Source organism: Mugil cephalus, chromosome 9 (genome assembly GCF_022458985.1).
Source record: "Mugil cephalus isolate CIBA_MC_2020 chromosome 9, CIBA_Mcephalus_1.1, whole genome shotgun sequence".
NCBI lineage: Eukaryota > Metazoa > Chordata > Actinopteri > Mugiliformes > Mugilidae > Mugil > Mugil cephalus.
Window position 1 is genome coordinate 8,384,196 of NC_061778.1, and position 19,773 is coordinate 8,403,968.

At 42.7% G+C, this 19,773-nt stretch overlaps 1 protein-coding gene across 5 annotated transcripts; it reads right to left on the minus strand.

Moving 5' to 3' along the window:
* Positions 1-85: 85 nt before the first annotated feature.
* On the minus strand, positions 86-18,826 carry LOC125013323 (protein KIAA0100-like). 5 transcript variants are annotated; one of them, XM_047593892.1, is made up of 41 exons: positions 18,582-18,826; positions 18,163-18,296; positions 17,869-17,995; positions 16,843-16,892; positions 16,590-16,731; positions 16,380-16,498; positions 16,235-16,295; positions 15,954-16,140; positions 14,901-15,024; positions 14,665-14,789; positions 14,497-14,564; positions 14,278-14,414; positions 13,925-14,079; positions 13,107-13,300; positions 12,533-12,830; positions 12,250-12,455; positions 11,105-12,155; positions 10,802-10,993; positions 10,336-10,538; positions 10,064-10,182; positions 9,759-9,982; positions 9,450-9,640; positions 9,204-9,303; positions 8,889-9,088; positions 7,945-8,242; positions 7,697-7,854; positions 7,287-7,493; positions 6,442-6,541; positions 6,130-6,312; positions 5,926-6,047; positions 5,667-5,822; positions 4,829-4,950; positions 4,557-4,737; positions 4,372-4,458; positions 4,188-4,196; positions 3,813-3,923; positions 3,590-3,725; positions 3,152-3,276; positions 2,964-3,065; positions 1,549-1,683; positions 86-1,250 (listed from the first exon to the last, which is right to left on the minus strand). In XM_047593892.1, the coding sequence occupies exons 2-41, from the start codon at positions 18,231-18,233 to the stop codon at positions 1,065-1,067; spliced, it is 6,762 nt and encodes a 2,253-aa protein (XP_047449848.1). In that variant the 5' UTR covers positions 18,234-18,296; positions 18,582-18,826; the 3' UTR covers positions 86-1,064. The 5 variants fall into 5 exon arrangements, with proteins under 5 accessions (XP_047449848.1, XP_047449850.1, XP_047449847.1 ...); XM_047593894.1 differs by having other exon boundaries at positions 13,925-14,043; positions 18,163-18,299; XM_047593891.1 differs by having other exon boundaries at positions 18,163-18,299.
* Positions 18,827-19,773: the final 947 nt, after the last annotated feature.

Consider the following 19,773-nt stretch of genomic DNA (forward strand, 5'->3'; position numbering starts at 1 on the left):
GTCACATTCACGATCAATCACCATTTCCAACTTGCTGCGAGCCACAGACACACACACACACAGACACACACAAACCCCCAAAACATTGAGATTTAACACGTTTATTGGCTGATAAACAATAAGCACAGAGCGGATATAAAACATCTGCTGATATGATTCGTTTAGCTGAAATGATAAGGGCGTTTTTAAATAGAAATGTGACTTCGGCAGCTTGGTTATTACAGGTCGTTGAACGGAAAACAACTGTGGTTACAAAAATATCAAAATACTTTGCATAAAAGTGCTTCAGTGTTAAAATTACAAAACATACACTCAGCAATTGGCTGCAACACATGTATATCTATATATATATATTTTTTATCACAATACCATCAAACCAAGTGCCACATTTTTTCAGCATGTTTCTGCTCTTGACATATTGCACTGAGGTGAGGTACAGTAAAAACAGCAGCTGAGGACGCACACAGGAAAATATCGAATAGCATCTTCAGTTGGATAAAGGCCTTCATGTCAGAGGGACAGTCATGCAGCCGTGATAAGTTTCTTTAAGCTCTCGTTGATAAAACACGTGTTTATTTCTGGCACATAACATTTAAACAGCTCGAAGGTGCTTTGATTTAAGTGTGTGATAGGGCGTGTTCCCGGGCCAGCAGGAAAAAGAAGCTCTCACTGGTGCATTAGCGGAAGCTAGAGGACAGCGTTAACGGAGGAGTGTCAGCCACGCATTGCGAATCTCCCTCGCTACAGTCAATGCACCACAAGTGATCATTATTTCCAGAGTTTCTAATGGCACACAAATGAACAAGACGATAAGACATGTATTTGGTCAAAATGGAACCCTGGTAATCTTGGAGCGGTTCGAGTTCCCTGCAGGGATTCAAATCTGAGACACAACAGGAGTCATAACTTTTCAAAAAGACGTTCAGCAGGCTAAAGTGGTATAGTAAGTTACCCCCCACCCCACCCGCCCTTTTCCCATTATAATATTTTGACCCAAATATAACGCTCTGCTCTTTCCCTGCAGCAGCTCTGGCGGATCGTCCAGTGTCAACGTGTTTGCCGTTTCACTTGCGCCGGCTGAAGATGCTCTTCTTGCTGGAGCTCTTGTCTGCGGTGCTGAGGCCGATGAGGAGCCGCGCCTTCTCGTCCTCCTCCTGCTGCTGCAGGCTGATGTCCGACTTCCCTTCGGACGTCTTCCCCCGCAGGTCTGAGCCCGAAGCCGGCTTTAGACGCAGCTTCTCTTTTATCATCTGAGCAGCAAGGAACAGAAGGGCAAGTTTATGAACGCTTCATGATTATTTAACGCCAGTGCAACTACACTATCGGTCAAATGTTTTAGAACAGCACGGGGTATCCTCTGGTATAGTTGGTCAGGGCTTCATCCTACAGCAATGATAATGACCCATAACTTCACTGCATACATTTCAATTAAAAAAAGGAAAGAAATATTGTTGTGTTCTAAAAAGTTTGACCGGTAGTGTATATCCACTTTCTCCTCTTGGTAATTCACTGGGATAAGAACGCTGATGATGTTGCCTTTTTCTGTACCTGTGCTACAAGTGCTTTCCTGCTGTCCCTTTTCACGGCCATGGCAAAGTCGAGCCACGTCCACGTGTTGTTATGGTACTCCAAGCAAGGCAGCACCAAGTTCAGGTCCTTCCAGTCCACACTGCTCTTCTCTCCCTGAGACAATAAAATATTAGAAAATTAAAGATGGGAACACTATAAACAACTAAATTATATCCACAAATCTTTCACAATTAAACCCAATATATTTTGGGCAACAGAACCTACTTGTAAATGTAACACTGACAATAATATAATAACAACTGCTCATATAAATACATAAAGCAACTTGCTTGTCGCCCTCTCGAATGTTTCTTACTCTAAATGTTTCAGAATGAAAAGTGACAGAGCTACTGTTCTTCACCTAATGCTCCAAGCCCAATATAAACATGATGATTTTAGCAGTAGGAACCAAAGTCATGGACGGTAAATGTTTGGGGAACCATTGGTTGTTCCCTCAATGGTGAGATTACCGGTAGTTTAACTTCAAGATTTCTGCCAAACTCCTCCCAGCGTCTACTTCCTTTTACACATCAACATTAATGTTCAAAGTTTCTGGATACACGGTGAATGAAGTCCAACTTTCACTCTCTTTTACCTCGGTTTTGGTCTCCACCAGAGGCTGTTATTGAGTTGCTTACTGCTTCGCTAGTTTCACCACAGGGGTGGGTATTGGCAAGGACGTAACGATACTTGAGTCACGATAGGATACATTATCGTAATATTCTACATAGTTCACGGAGAAATTTTAAGTGCAGCTTAAAATACACGTGTATATATGTAAATTAAGATGACAGTGACAATTCACTGGACAAACTGAGTCAATGACCAGTATTAATCCAAATAATTCATTTCCAATTTATTGCATTTGTACAGAAAAGTGGTGGTGGAGGTGCGACTTTTTCTTTTTCGTTTAAAATCGACATTAAATTGACATTAAAATCGACAATATTGTATCGGAAGAAAAAGTATTGTGATATATCGATATTTTTTTTTCCCACCCCTGGTTTACCATCTAATTATTAACATTGGAGATTATTACAACTACCTATACATAGTGGTATTATTACAAGGCCAATACACTCTCATTATAATATCTATGTTATTACATTACATTTATGCTCTTTATTACATAAAGAGAGTTTTCCTTGCCACCGTTGAGTTTCTCTGGAGGTTTCAGGACGTTTTTTGTTAAGTGTCTTGAGACAATTTGTATTGTTATTGACGCTACATAAATAAAATTGAGTTGAAATTGAACTGAATAAATATCTGGAAAGCCAAAAACTGGTTTTTACAGGTTTGTACTATACAGATAGAATAAGAGTTAAGTTGTATTTAATCACAAAGGGACAGAATCATATAAACCAGTCAAAGAAGGCCTGACTAAAGGAACCCACCTTGTAGCTGACACACAGGGGCACTTGGGGAATCTTGATGTAGATGAAGGAGTTGTTCATTGCAGCTCGCTCCTTCATCTTATCAATGTCATCTACAGGATGCTGTAAAAGAGACATTGTTAAAGTCGTGTTAGTTGGTCTTGCACTGACTCTCTGAATGTCTGAGCAAACACAAAATGCGTCTCTACCTCTGGAGCTTTCCTGAATGACCTCCTGACCCCGGCCGTGCGGTTCAGTCCCTGGGCGACACCTTTGCTGGGGCCCATAGCGCCCATGGTGTCCTCTGACAGTGGCCGAGGCTTGACAGGGATACCTGTGACACAGAGCACATTAGCTTCAGCGCCGTGGCCTCTGGGTGACTCCGTACCCTAAACCTTATACTCCCTCTGAGTCCATCACACACACATTTCTCAAGGTCATATCCAAAGCGGCAATCTCCTCATAGCTCAGAGGGATGACATAACACATGGGCAATTCAACACCACACACGTCTGGCAGAGAGAATGGAAACTATTATTGATCGGTTAAGCTGGTATAAATTACAGGCTGGTGTTCACGGAGATTGAAGAGTAAGTGCTACTCATCTTACTGCTGTCATATTATGGCTGCAGATAAAAAAAACATACCAGTCGTAACCAATCTAAACTTGTCTTCCTCATCAGCGACCTCCTCCTCCTCAACATTTCTCCCTGGGAAGAAAAAGCCCATCATTCGTTTGAAGAACTGGTACATGAGCTGGATGGTGAGCGGCACCACGTTCACCTGAGGACAGGAGCAAATGTTATTAGAAAAGTGTTAAGTAGAACACAATTTATAAGTCTCAAGGTGGCTGCGTGCCATAGTTCTCACTTCAAAGTGCTCCTTCACGGAGATTCCTCCCACAGGGGGGCGCACTTTGCTGAAGATACGCAAAGCAAACTGGCGCCCTGACTGGCAGGCGCTCTGAGGACGAAGTACAACCTAGGAAAAAATAAAATGTAGGAAGTCTTACACTGGAACTAAAACACTTGATATTAAACAACACAACATACTGATGATAATGAACACAGGAGGCACAACACCACAAGGTTAAGGGAACTCGTAATGGGGTCGTTGGTCACACATGCATATGAATCCTTGAGTGTGCATGCAACAAATCTTATGAGACTCTGAAGGGTTGTGTTGAGTGATCCCATCTGAACAAACAAGATGGAGTCAGTGCGGACATCAGTGTGCTGTACATACCCTCACACGCTGCACAGAGGAAACCAGGCACAGATAAGTTAACACGCTTAGATAACTTCCCTCAGTTTACAGAAACATGTTTGTCATAGGGGTTAGTTAGAAAACCTTCTGGCCATTCTCACGGCCGGTGTACAAATAAATATCAACTGATGAAAATATGAGTAGCTCAATCTAATTTATTTACCTTGTACGCTGCGTTCGGCAGTAGGTTGTTCATTGTGAACCAGCCGAGCTCCAGTAGATGTTCTGCTGTGTCATCGGACTTGTTGAGCTGTAGGGAAAAGAGATTCCAGAGTAGACAATGTTTATCATAACGTCTGTAATTAAAATCCAGATGTCAGTGAATTTGTGTACAACAGAAAGAGGCACCTTGCTGTACATAAACCTCTGCAGCTCCAGCTCTGCGATCCCAAGCTGCCCGTCCTCTTCAGTCAAACACCAGCGAGCCTGGGCAAAGTAGATCTCTGTTCTCCTCACCACACTCACGTCCTCTGGCGGCTTACGCAACTCCAGCTTGTTCGCCCGCTGCAGCTGGAAATCCTTAAAACACCTAATAGACAGAGAATATCTTCGTTTATTTTGTTTTTCCTGTGTGCCACACCTTCTCAGCACCGGATGTGAAATCAGCGCTGACGTCAGACCTGATGAGGATGTTGAGCTCTTCGCTCTTCATCTGCATGTCGTTCTTCTCCTGGTTCAGCTGGTTCTGCAGACGTGTGTTGATGTCCATCAGTTCGTCGCCGCTCTGTTCCTCGGTTTGAGCCTGGTATATGGTGAAGAAAGCAAATGTTTAAATGTTTAACACTGATAAACCTTAATGCTTAAAAATCACTGGCGTTACCATTTAAGTCAATTAAAGGGTTTGTAATTCAAGTTCACTTGCTGCGTTTTCAGAAAATCATCTGAATAAAAATTATGTCACCTCAATAGGAACAGAATGATCCAATTTAATTCTTTCTGTGCCCCACAAGACTGTGCAAAAACATCAGATTATGTGATGACATCCAGGAAGAGACAGAAACATGGAGGTATCCAAATGAGTTGTTTCAAGTTGTTTGAAATTTGAAGCTCTATACTGGATATAAAACATTTTGCACATGTCAGAAAAGTTCTATTCTGATAGAAAACATTATTTTATTATTGCAATAAATAATAATTAAAAGTAGCCAATGTAAAAAGTTGGAAACTCCAATCAGAACGATTGCAGCCAGGTGGATGAAATATTGTCCATGTAAACGTAGCCATGTAGATGATGACAGACGTTTTTTTTGCTATTTCCGTTTGATATTTTAAATCGTGTGTCTATTCAATCCCATCAGCGTCACATCACAGCCAAATCTTAGACAAAGATTATTTATTCATTTATTCTTTAAAAAAAAAAAGATCATTGCTTATTTCTTCCTGACTCATTTTTGGTTTTAAATTCCAGTGGTAATTTCAGGCGTAACCCATCAACTAGTACAGTATTGTGTGTCTCACCCTGATGTTGGAGTAAATCTGTTTCTCCAGACGTCTAATCTGAGCAAGGTGCTGCCTAACGGCCTCCTGGAGGTGCAAGATGCTGCTGCGCTGCTCCTCTGGGTTGCTAGAAATCTCCAGCTGGAAACGCACGCGCTGCTTTTTCTCACTGTGCTCCTGAACACAGTTGATAAAATCAAACAGAGAGGGGATCAGTCTTCGATAGGGACGTGGTTATCTTTTAACAGTGAACTATAAGCTCAGTGATGGTCCAGCCCACCTTGCGTCTTGGCTCCACGTGTAGTAGCAGGTTGTTGACGATGTCCAGGATCATGGCATACTGAACAGGGTTAGTGGATATCTCCAGGTCATGGTGAATGAGAGTGAAGGTGTCAACGGCACCTGGAAAAAAAAGTAACTCTTTAAGTCTCAGTTACAGCTGGTCAACTTTCAGATAAATAGTTTTAAGGGTGATCAGACATACCGGCCTGTTTTTTCAGCAGGTCCTCCTTCTCGTGGTTGTTCCTCAGCTCCGGTGGTTTGATGTGCGTGGCCACCTCTGGGTTGATGTCGTGGCTGTAGCTGATGTAGTGCATCCGGCAGCTACAGCGTGAGATGATTCGCTGAACCTGCTGCGTCTCGTTCACCTGCGCAGGCTGGTTCCAGTCTGCGGTCAACAAAGAGATATTTTTACAGCTGTAGAGACAGTGCCGTTAATATCCTGCCGTGTGCATGTATTTATTTATCCCACTCTGGGACTAGACTAATATATGTTAATGTGTGAATAGTGCCACACCTGTAGTGGTGCTAACCATTCCTCCCACAGCCTGGCCACTCTCCATCAGCTCCAGCACCGAGTCCAGGTTACGCTGCCTGTGCTCCTCTATGTTTTTCACCTAAAGCAAAAAAATAAATAAATAAATAAAAAAACGGGAAGCATTATGGTGAGTTAAGCAAAGGCTATTCATTCTGCCTATTCACTTGAAATGTTGTGAACTTCCATAATAATAATAACAATAATAATTAATAATGCATTGGTTTTATATAACCCATTCACAGGTGAATACATTATTCATTCACACAGTCACAAGATTAAATGTCCAAAGTGCAAATATATTTCAATCAGTGACGCATTAGAAAAATAGTCAATAATTAACTTCTTTAAATCATGAATCATGGTATAATATTGTATTTCAGAAGGTTCTTTTTCATACGACTAAGTGTTTCTGAAGGTTTGTTTCATTGTGAAAGCATCCGTGAGGTATGTTTCTAACCACATTACATCCATCTAAGTGAATATTTAATACAAGTTTGAATGAAAGACAATACCAGTAATATTACAGCACTCAAACACATGGGGGAAACACTTATATATACTCTGTATAGATGCTCTCAGGGTTGTAGCTTGTTTTGGATCTCACTCAGACGAGGACTGATCTTGTTGCACAGTCTCGTGGAGAAACCAGTCTAGCAAGATTTCTAATGAAAGGGTGCAAGAAATGACATGCATAAGAAAATAAAGGAAAGAAAAGTATCAAACCATAGTTCTGTCACTCCGTTATTTCGCATATATTTTTGCTAAGCCTCAGCCACGACACCCTTCCTGATACTAAGTGACAACCAAACGAAAGGGCAGTTCACCTCCAGCCACAGCTGTCTGTCCTCTTGTTCGGACGGGTTGGGCTCCATTGTGGCAAAGTACTGCATGCCATCCAGCAGACAGGTCCAGGTGGTCTTCTGCTTCAGGGTGTCGCTGTACCAGGCAGGGTGGTGCTCACACTGCAGCAGCTGAGCCTTAGCTGCAGACACCAGCACGCACCCGGCTGTCTCTGTACCGCGCAGCATCATCTGTGTGAAGCAAAACGCAGGAGAACTTAAAGACGTGGACATTCATTGACTCAGGTTAGAGAGAAAACATCCCATCTACATAGTATGACATTGTCTCATCCTGTAGCAGAACATACTATCCTTCAGTTTTAACGTGAAATGATGGTGTAGTTTTGAAAACAAACTAATCATAGAAATAGAACTGTTATTAATAATGTACTTACCTGACAGTTGACCAACTCAATGAACCAGTTGCGGTTGTATACATCATCGGTCTGACAGGCTGCGATGCCGCACAGCTGGTCGCTGACACCCGAGTCCTCCTCTGAAAACACCACAAACTTGTCCGTTTCCTCAATCAGCTTCTGCAGCATCGATGTCCCTGGAGAATGAAGAGAAGCAAAAGTAAGCGGTTAGTTGATTTTAAAAGCTTGGCTTTTGTGTTTTTATCAAAGTGAAGCAATTGTCTCACCTTCATTTTGACTTTTCTCTGCCCGACTAACAGTGGGCACGACCGGTGTGGTGGGAGCCGTGGTGGGAGAGTAGTTGGAAGGGGAGCGCTTGAGCTTCTTGGTCTGCAGCTGTGTGTCGATTCTCAGACCCTTCAAAGCTTCAGTGGACAGATTCCTCTTCAGCACAGATGCCTTTTTGTAACCGTCATACAGCCCGAAGGCTATGTTCCTGTTTGTGGTGGTCCAGGAAGCCCGCAGGTCAACCAGTCGCAGTTTGTGAGTGTAAGAAGCATTGGTTTCATCCTTCGAGTTCACCTCCTGTTAGAACACAAAAAAAAGATGGTATTTATCCACATGGAGTTCAGTAAAGTTCAAGTTTATTGACGTCCCAGAGAACAATTTGGGTTGCAGTGACACAGATACACAAGCAATATGCACAGACAGCAGTTACTGAATAATATGCTAGCACACATAAGTCTGCAAGACTGCCAACTGGCTCTGAGTAAATAAAAGTAAAATATGCTGAGTTACCTAAGATAAGGTAAAATAAATACTATCGAGGTAGTAATGGATGTCTCTCACTCACTCAGGAAGTATCAGTCACAGCATAAATGTAAAACAACAACAGCGAAAATGCAGCAAGTTGCAAATGCACGAATAGAGGCAGGAACAAAGGAATATTTGTTTTTAGTGGCTTGTGGGACATGCATGCGAAGGCCAGATGGAAGGAGTCCGTACTCAGAATTAAGTATCGTTTGAGACGGCCTGTAATAGAACCCGTCTGTTAAAGATGTGATCTAAGCTATCCATTTGGATGCCAGTTACCTTAGAAGTCACTTTCACAATGTTCCCGAGGGAATTCTTATCTTTCATACACAGATTACTGCACCAACAGGTAATGGAAAAGGAAATGAGGCAGTGAAAAGTAGGTTTAAACACCATCATCCGAGCTCAGGTCTTTTACCTCCTCCACGCGGTTGCTCTGTCGCTGATAGCTAAGCGAGGACAGACTGAGCAGGTGAGTCTTCTTCACTTGTGCGTTCATCTGGTGGTCAGCTGTCTCATCCCAGGTGGAGGCCATCAGGTGAACTGTCACCTGAGAGAGCTCGCTAACCATCTGAGTCACGTTCCATTCAGAGATCAGCCGCCTCATCACAGTCCCAGCTGAAAAGCAAACAAAAAAACATGCATCAACATAAAAAAAATATGCTCAATATCTTAAACTAATCCATTTGTAAGTATTAATAGCTGCTTTCACTAAAATTCTGTCATGTTTTACCCTGTGGAATAAGTCTCTGCGCTCCTCGAGTGAAGACGTGGCCTTTATTGCACTCTACTTGGATACCTCTCTGCTGGGCGAAGGAAGCCCAGTAATGCACCTAAAGAATACATACAAACATACACATATGTCAGGTAAAGAGAAACACACACACACAGATTTCTTAGAAAACCTATAGAGAAGATTTTCTGTGGACTATTTCAACAGATGTTAAAAAAAAAAAACAAAAAACAAAAAACTACTTACTTGTAGTTGTGGGAAGGCAGCTGTGTAGGACATCTGTTTGTAGTGCTGACCAAGCTTTTTCCGGATTGGCCGGAGGCTGTGGAAGAGCTTGCCTCTGCAGATCGGTCGAGAAACACTCGTCCATGTGGCCCAGAAGTTCTGCATCCAGCGCAGTGTGCTGCTGTACAGAAGTATTCTAGGCTGGGGATGCTCTATAAAGCAAAAAACACATTAACTTTGTGTCAACAGCAAAATATATTCATAAGTGCAGCTTTCAAGTGTAGTCGGTTTAGATTAGACTGAAAGAAAATGTAATCTGGGTGCACATACCGGTGCCACAATGCTGGTTAAGGTCCATGGTGATGGAGAGGTTGAGGTTTTCAGAGCGAAAGGCTCTGTAGGAGTCATGAGGCTGTCCTGAGGTCACATCTGCAATGTTCTCTGCACAGCAGACCATTACAGCGTGGTGGTCATGGGGGTTACCATGGCAAAGCCACTGGAGGTCAAGGGTCATGCACAGGTTGGGCAGTTGCAGAAAACAGATATCATCGTACCTGGTATGGAAGAAAGCAATTGTATTACGATAGGGTTCTCTACAAATATCTAATAATTGTCCCTCTAGTGTCTTCACTTACTTTGACGCTGTCCTGACATTCACATCCAAATCTCCTTTAAAAACAAACTGACCAGGGTTCCAGTCAAAGTTCAGCTTGTTCCATTCCCAGTGCAAGTTCTCTGTAGTATTATAAGGGTCCTGCGAAAGCACAAACTTAAGTTACTACAGAGATTTTGCTTAAAACAAGTAAACAGATACTGAAAGAAAAAGCCCATACAGGATGTTGTTGATCCTTGTCTTGCATAGATTAACAACAGCTATTGTACATTTCCAAAATCACTGGTTCTTTACCTCCGTGGCTAGCTGATGAAGATTGGCCTGGTCAATGTCCATGACCCAGCGGCCGTGCAGAAGGAGACGGCTTTTGTCCCACCAGGCCAGAGGAGGTGAGGGATCGACTGTGGGTTTGGTCAACAGGTCAACTGACTGACCGATCAACGTCCAGGCAGGGTCCCAGCACGGCCCCCACACAATAGTGTACAGAGAGATGTTGGCTGCAAAAAGAGAAAAGAAGAGCTTCATTATCAAATGTTGACTGACATTTATGACCATGTCATGATTATTAAAGAGGATGTATTGCTTTGTGAAATGACGATGCAGTATCTCAGTTCCTTTACCCTTAAGGTCTCCTCTCCTGCTATTTAACTTCTGTGACAAAACCAATGTAGGATTCAGAGGGACTGATTTTAAAAATATTTCCTTCAACGTATTCAGAAAAGACTGTGGGAGAATGTCCAAGGTTATACCCATGACTTACATTTGAAATCATAGTAGAACTTGAGCGGCGGCATATTTCTGTGGACTGTTACATCTCCCCACGGTGGCCCAAGAGGGACAATCTCTTTGCGATGAGCTCTTGTCTGTCCGTCCTGCTCTGTCCCTATCAGACGTCCTGACAGCTCCCAGTCTCGGATCTCAAACAAGTAGCGAGGATAGTCCCGAATTCTCACTGGCACAAAGCAACGGTGATAAAGATGACGAATCGCTTTGTACAAGCAGCGTTAATCCTAAACTATCACAGCTTTTATAAAATATTTAGTTTAAGTTTAGTATTACTTACCCAAAAATGCATTAAGTCTGAACTTGACTGCACGGCACCACTGAACCACAAGGGGGAGTCCATCTCTGGGGAAGGGGCTGATCCCGTCAATGTCCCTCAGCTGCTCTCTCACCCTCTCTGGCCCATGAAGAGACTCATCAGCCAGAGCTACTAGTTCCAAGTCAGACACAGTCCAGGTGAGCAGAGACTTCCTCATGGGTGTGTTTGCATAGAGGCGGCGTGAGCGCTGGATGTAGATCTCAATGTGCTTTTTCTCCAGGGAACTATAGAGCTCTTCTATCTTTCTTGCCGGCAGAAGTTCCCCGTGCTGTTTACGCAAATCTGCCACCTTCTTATCCAGAAGCTGCAGACGCTTCGCGCTTTCTTTGCTCTCGTCCTTCATCAGCTCGTAATTGTCCCGGAGTTTGATTTCAAAGACGTCATCCAGGAAGACAAACGAGAACTGGCTGATTTTGAACACGAGGTCGTGAGGCAGAGGCTGAGTGGTGGAGGATTGGTTTGAGGAGCGATGGAGAGTCTTCAACCACTTCTGCACGCTAATAGCCATGTCAAATGTGTTCGAGAAATTATACTGATAGGGGAACTCGACTGCCATGGAAGGGCAAGTGAGGACCCAGACACGATTGTGAGGAGAGTTGAGAAAGTGGAAAGTGTCCCTGTGCAGCTGCATCTCAGTCAGCTCGGAGTGCGTCTCCACATCCAGGCCATTGAAGGAGACGATGTTGTTGCCGTCAAAGTTGAAGATCAGCAGAGGAGAGCGCATGTGCATGGAGCCAGCGTGCTTTGAGACGGTGAGGGAATCGGCGTGCAGCAGAATATAGTTCTGCTCACTAACGTGCGCTGTTAGACGAGTACAGCCAAGATCAACGCGCACACACAGTCGTCTAGCGTGACCTGGCGCAGCTTCACTGTCCACAGGTTTGACTGGAGGGTCCTCTTCTTTGTTTGTATGAAGCATGGACCAACAAGCTTGAGCCTCGGTTATGTGCTGATATATGACCATGTGGTCTGGTGGCGTCCAGTCGACTATGAGATCCTCTTCACATTGAATCTGATCAAAGAAATCAATATATACCCTGAAATATACCGTTACAGCTACAATATGAACTAGAGATTTAAAATGAAATTCATCCAGATGTGATTACCTGTAAGGTGTGAGTGGTTACGTGGTACCACATGTTTATTGCAGTAAGTTTGACCACAGGGTTGAGTGTTTGGGAGGCAGGGCAACACGGCTCCATGCTCTCTGTGAGCGTCTTCACCACAGACAAGCTCACCCCCTGCAGAGACAACCTGGAGCTCTCAGCAGAACTCAGGACTCCGACGGTGTCCATCCGCAAAGACACCGCTCCTACAGAGAAACACAAACCATAATTTAAAAACAACTACTTCAACTAAAGTTAATGGTGTGTGCGAGACTCTTCTTACCTGCCACATTAGAAAGCGTGAACACGTTCACGTCCTCCAGACAACAGTCCAGCTTAAAAAGCATGTGCAGCTGTGAGGATGTGAGGGGGTGGGCAGGTTTGTCACCAGAGGGAGACGCTGCATCTGCATCCGACAGCTGTGGCCCCGCGTCACGAGTGACACACATGAGGGACAGCAAGCGAGACAGGCACAGCGCGCAGGTCTCCGACAGCTCCACTTGAAGGCCTTTCAGATTGGACTCCACGTTCAGACTCGGAGCCTGGCTACTTGACTCCATGTGAGGTCGGTTGAAACTCCCCTGGAAGGAGAAGAGATTAAAAATACATTAAAAAAAACTGATTGATTATCTAACCAAGCAGGGAGAGCATGAAACAGCATGTTCTGAGTTCACATTATTGATCCATCTTATGGTTAGAGCAACTTGAGGATTTCCAAAGCCTTCAATTGTCAAGTAAAAGCTTATATAAATGTTCAAAGACGTAAGAATGAAGTTGTATTCATAACGTGAAAAAGGTCAGAACATACATTAAGTAAAATATGCTCTCAAAGGCTACCTTGGAATTTGTGGACCTACCTGAAGACTGAGGGAGTCTAAGATGAGCGCCTCTCCCCATACATGTTTACCAGGAGGATGGGGAGCCTGTTGGATATGAGACCCCTGACCCACTCTCCACCAAAAGTGGTCGAGGGACAGGGAGGCACGCTGATGCACATTCTGGGACTCTGGGCTGTCTTTCTCAAATTTAATGTCAAGAAGATGCTGCAGTTCTACAACCACAAAGAAGATACAGACATGTTTTAACATCATTTTCAGGGTTAAATATTTTGTTTTGTTGTTATTTTGTACCAGGGATGGGTACCGGTACTTTTGAAATCAGTGGTTAAAAGGTGCCTGAAGTGGTGCTTAAATAAATGGAAATCATACAAATTCTGTCCAAAAATGGTGCCTTTTTGTTTTTAAAGCATTTTGTGATGTGCTAGTTGAACAGAATATTAAATTAAATGATATAAATACAACTAAGAAACCTCATCCCTAGTGTTTAAGCCACTCTAATGAAAGCAAAATTCATAAAGAGCCATCACTGGTACAAGGAGAATATGTTAATGTTTAACATATTAAAGGGCTCTTTATCTAATCTAGAGCGGCATGTTTGAAAAAGGTTGACCCAATATGGGCCTATAGAATAAAACAATGAAGACTTATTAAAGGAACATGTTGCAAGAATAACATTTGCACACGATATAAAAAACATTAAATTCTGCTGATCACCACAGTGCGTGCATGTTATACCAGCAGTTACCTAACTTAACAACACAGCAATAACATCACGTGGCATTCACCTGCCTTTCCTGCCGTGTGTGTGCACGCAGCGTGAGAAAGGTCAACAGTACCTGCATTAGCAGACAGGAAGCCTAGAGCGAAAGGCGTGGTGTCGCCCAGCTGAACAGACACATTGACGTTGGAAACAGAGGATGTGATCATGACAGGAGCGTCCAGGTGAGGCAGGCGTCTGAGGAAAAGGAGGGTGGGCAAATAATCTAATGGACTACGCAACACAATAAGGTCATGGAAAAACAATACAGAATGAGTGAAACACAAACATGAATGCAGAAGAGAAGACAGTAAAAGGTGTTAGACAAATGTTTTCACTGCTGTGGAGATTTTAAGAAAAAGGGTAAAGGGAAACAGATCCAATCACTCCAGTAATTTAACTGTACAGAAAACAAACGCTTAAGCAACTTGCCTTTTTCTATGTCCTTCCTTCCTGTGAAGTAGCTGTTCCCATGGAAACAGATTTAGCCAATGAGAAAACTCCTGGTGACGGTAGTGAACGATGCAAGTGTTCACTACGAATGACCCCGAGATGTCAATCGATGTAACCTGAATTAAACCAAGTCAAAATTATGAGCAATGCACTGAGGGTTTTCTACCACAAAATGTGACCAACAAGCATCTTTCCCACCTGCAGGGAAGTCTTGAGAGTGTTCACACACAGGATTCTTTGCCTACTTTGAGAAAGAAGCAGTCCATCTGCCAATAAAACACAAAAAGGATTTTGTTATTCACGTTTTTTTTCCCCCCTCAGTATCACTTCCTTTGCATTACGTCTGGTGCCCATCTGTCCACTAACCCTCCAGAATTAGCTCCACGCTGCTTTGAGGAAAGCTCAGCTCTGGAGTGAAGCTTTTCAGGGGAAGCTGCTCATTGTCACGTCCATAATAGACCTTTAAAGACTTCAGAGTCCAGTTCAGGTGTCTGCACAGATACGAAAAAACAGGTCATAAAACGCTTGAATCAACAGCTCATTCAATGATTGAAGTGTTACTTTGAGGATATACTGCAGCTTGGTGCAAAATGTCAACTCACCTTTTCTGACTGTGCATCGACAGGGTTACATTTGTATTATCAAATTCCACATTGACCTTGCGGGGAAGCAGCTGATGAAATTGTTCCAACGCTTCAGTCTGGATGAATTCGTGCTTTTCACTTTCTGAAAGGAAATGGCTTTAGTGTTATTAAAGATATCAAGGCACAAGGAATCCAACTGGAATTCAACCTAAATGCTCTGATAAATATAGAGTTACAAAAGAAATGAGACCAAACTATTCCTCAAATGTGTAATAAATGCTAAAATATGCCACCTGATGTGAGGCAATAGCTATTTGCAGTATTCATATCTTTGTTGCAGACCAGGCACACCATAGCCAGCGGTATTCATTTCACCACTGACTGGTCATAATGTTATGGCTGGTCTGTGCATGTCTCATATGGAACTACTCAACAGAGCGCATGTGTCATTTCCTCTTTTCCTCCTGTGGTATTTATCTTGGCAAAACTGTCTGAGCTAACCAGCCTCGTCTGTCTTACTGGTCCTTAACACTCTAAGAATAAAATCATCTTTAAATTCCCATCTAGTTGTTTAGTGAAGTGAAACGTAGACATATAGAAGGAATAATGAACAAATGCAGAGACTCAACTTTTATGCTATTTTAGATTATGATTTATCTTCTCAGTTTTGCAACAACTGTCTGCTCTAATTTGCATGTGGAGTTGAAATTTCAAAGCACAGAGGTCAGTAGGGCTGATATGACCTCGTCTGAATTTTCTAGCTGCTGAGCAGAACAGCTAAAAATATCCCAGATGATGGAAAATGTCCAAGAGTTTTAGAATAAGCAAAAGATCAGATGTAATGCCTGTAGGAAAAAACAGCCATTAGATAAACCATTCGTGGAGGAAAAACAGTGAAGCCTGATGCTTTAAATGTAACAACATCACAGCCAGGTGAACATTTTAAGAACATACTGTTAACTTAGATAACATGACACAGACATGAATAAAGGATTTGTGCTTATAATTAGGGGCAATGAGAGAGCGAACGTGCCTGAATCTGAATGAAATATAGATGAAATCTTTGCTCACCGGATGGATCCTGTTCCTGCTCTTTGAGGGAAACGGGGGGCAGCGTGATTTGGCTGAGGAACAGACCCTCATGCAGCTCTGCCATAAGTGTCCTCACACTCAGGGACAGGGCACCTGGCTTCATCTCCGGTAGGCTCACGTCTCCAGACAGCAGCAGGCTCAGGGCCACTTCAGCCAAACATATGTCCTGTAATAGAGGGCATGTTATCCACACGCATTCAATCACATTTTTCCTTTTTTTTTTTTTATATATAGATATCAGTGGCAGTAAATGAACTCACCAGCTGGCTGCTTTTAAGCATTTTACTGCTTAGCTGTCCAACTGAGAAGTCCCATGCCAATCTGCGAAATATGTCGTTTAACTAATGCAATCAGATCAATATTGCAGGAAAAAAACAAAACAAACAGGAAGGAAGATGTAGTTACCTTTTACTCTGGTGGTCGAGTAACAAGGTGATACCTGTTATAGTCATGTGCCATAGAGACTCTGACAGGGCCAGGTTTAGCACCATCACATTAATCGAGCTGATGTGGAATGACAGCAGCTGAAATAAAAAAAAAAAAAAACAGGACAGGAAGTGAGACGATGCCTCTGAATCAGAACGTAATCAAGCGTAATAACACGAGTCCTCATACTTGAGACAGAATGCGCAGCGCCGTGGGGCTGACTGATATCTTCCCCGACTTTTTTCCATCGCTCGTCTTCACCAGAGGTCTCAGCGGTGCTTGCAAGTCGAACCTAATTCTGGTTTCTCCGACACATAATGCCAGGTATCTCCTGAAACACATGAAAACAAAAACCATAAACATACCGAAAAACCTAAGTGAGTATTTCTGGACATTGCAGATTTGATTAAAACTATACTGACAATAATATATGACGACTTACGGTAAATCTTGGTTCAGTAGTTTACTTGATATCCATATTCTGTCAATTTCCTGTCATAAAGAGATTCATGGTTATGTAAGTATGCTTATATATAATGGCAAACCTCTCCCTTAACCTCCTTGCGAGTGTCTCTAGCCTGGGGTTGTGCGTTTCTGACCTGTGTAGCTCTATACTACTATCTCTATCTCTTGTCATAGTCTCATTAACCTGCCCAGTCTTTATAGCCTGCAGTTATGCATTCCTACCTGAATGAACAATTTTCCAACCTGCCTACTTCTCTATAATCTCAAACTGTCATGTAACATCATCAGCTACACCTTGTATGTGTGTATGACAGGTGTATGTTTATCCTGCTGTTCTATTATCTCTCTTTTCTGTCTCTACCCAGCCAATCTTAGGCTGATGGTCCCTCCATACGAGCTAGGTGCTGCTCAAGGTTTCTTCCCGTTAAAAGGGAGTTTCTCCCTTGCCACCGTCGCCTTGAAGCTTCCTCTGGAGGTTTCAGGCCGGATTTTGTAAACCGTCTGGACACAGTTCCTATTGTTATTGACGCTACATAAACACAGTTGAATTGAATACACACACTCACTTGCCAGTTCATTCGGTACTCTGGCGAAAACAAAAGCGCTGTAATATGAGAGCCGTGCACTAAATCCTATCTTCATTAAGGTTACGGTAGACAGCATTTGTTTAAAACAACAACTATGTTTTCATTTTGGAGGCTGTGGTTTGCAGTACCATTAAAGTGTACTGTGTTGTACCAACACGTTGCTATTGTTGTGACAACCCTACATTAGTCACTGGGCTAGGCTAATAACAGAAACATTGTTTGTGGGTAATTCAGTACGGTTTGAGAACACCACAAAACACATAATCAAAAATATCACCTTTCTTACACTGTTTTAACAAAGATTTAGTGCAGGGCTACTAGTGTACCTTATGTGTTTTGAGGCGAGCGTAGAAGCAGCTGCAAAGCACGAGCTCACAGTCACAACACAAATACCGTGTAAACACAGACTGCCTTACCAGGGTATGCTGGGGGTGAAACTGGATACTAACACCTTGGACAGAAAACAGCCCGACTGATTTGATCTTTAGATCTGCGTTCAGTGCGCTCTGGAAGAGCCGCACAGCCAGGGTGCACACGAGCCACCTGGAAACACAAGACAGAGGCTGAAGTCTAAGATCCTGCTCTCAAAATACAGGAAACAGAGGGAAAAAGGCTGGGTGAAATCTTGTAAACAGCCCATTTGGTGGTTCTTTATATTCAACGTGTTACATTTTAGTGTGGAAACGTATGCAGTTGCACGTATTTCTTACCTGAAAACGACACATAGCAAAATAAGCACAAGCAGAAATACAAGAAGGAAGGACATCAGCAGGAGAGACATTGTGTCCCAAGTAGTTCACACCCAAATCCTGGACATGGGTCAGGCTCCTCTGTCTGCTATCAGCTGCTGTCAAAGAGGAAGAGACAACTGTAACAAACAGCCAGGTGCTTCTGGGCAGGTGACAACGACTGGTTGCTTGCAAAGAATACCCCATAAATTGCCTTAGGCTGCAATTGGCTGAGGCAACATCTGCTATGCAAATTAATAACCGTTAGTTGTGTGCTAACAGCTAGCCTCACGGTGCTAACACTGTCAATTTCCTGCAATGTAGTAAAAAAACAAACCCGAATAGCGTGTAGCTAAACTTTATGCCGAAGCTAGCCTAACCCGTAACCTAAACCCACTCACCGTTAACTCGCCACCAGTGGAAAAGAAACAGCTACTCATTGCCAACGTGTAGCAGCCTTAGCCCAAAGTAGCCACACACGAAACAGTTAAAGGGTATCTGAAATCTGAAGCAAATCTGTGCTAGTAGCATCTTAGCATGCTAACGCTACAGCTCACTTAGCACGGCTCAAGTTGGCACAGCTCAAGTTAACGCTCTCAAAACGTATTTGGTCGTAAGCTCCGGTTAATTATCGGACTGAAAAAAAAAAAAAAAAAAAAAAAATCAGACTCCCTTTTCCCGACATACTGGTGGACGATACTGCAAAACATGGTATCGATCCGATACCAAGCAAATAAAGGGCCAGTGCCGCCGATACCGATACCGATACTCTTCACTTCTACTTTCATGCAGAGCAACGTGTTTGTCAAGTGAACGCATCATAAATATCCAAATTTGAATGAAAATTAAAAGAGAAAAAAGTTTTATGATTGAAATCACAAAACACAAGACATAATTTGTAAACAAATACTTCTTAGTCATGACACGGTCAACAAGGTGGCAAGATTAACAATACAACCATATAAATATAGGCGGTTGTAAGTGTGAAAATCCAAAACCAGCCTAATTGAGGCAGTCGAGACACTCTGAATATATTAAAACCCTTTAATAAACACGTATAACCCACGCGTTTTGATTCACATGGTCTTCATCAGGATAATCAGGTACGATTTTTGTATCTCTTGTGCCTGTTATATATCCGTTTGCAATTCTATACTTTTTGTTGCCATTCAATACTTTAGGTTTGTCGTACAATACTTTCTGTTACAATCCTATCACTTTTTGTTGCAATTCATTACTTATGTACTGTACAATATTCTGTAGAAGCTATCAGTTGTGCAATTCAACACTTTCGGTTTGTCATGCAGTACCTTGTGTCACAATCCAGTTTCTTTCTGTTGCAATTCACTACTTTTTGTGTATATGCCAATAACTGTATATTGTTTATTGTGTTCTACTTTTTTTTAATCTTATTACTTATCTTTTACACAGTTCACCCTTTATTCTTGTCACTTTTCTGCACTGTGTATGCTGTTGCAAACTGCGATTTCCCCACAGAGGTTTTCTTATTCTATGCTATGCTATGCTATGCTATGCTATGCTATGCCATGACCCGATTTGCAGCACTTACAACTATATTTTTTACATAAATAT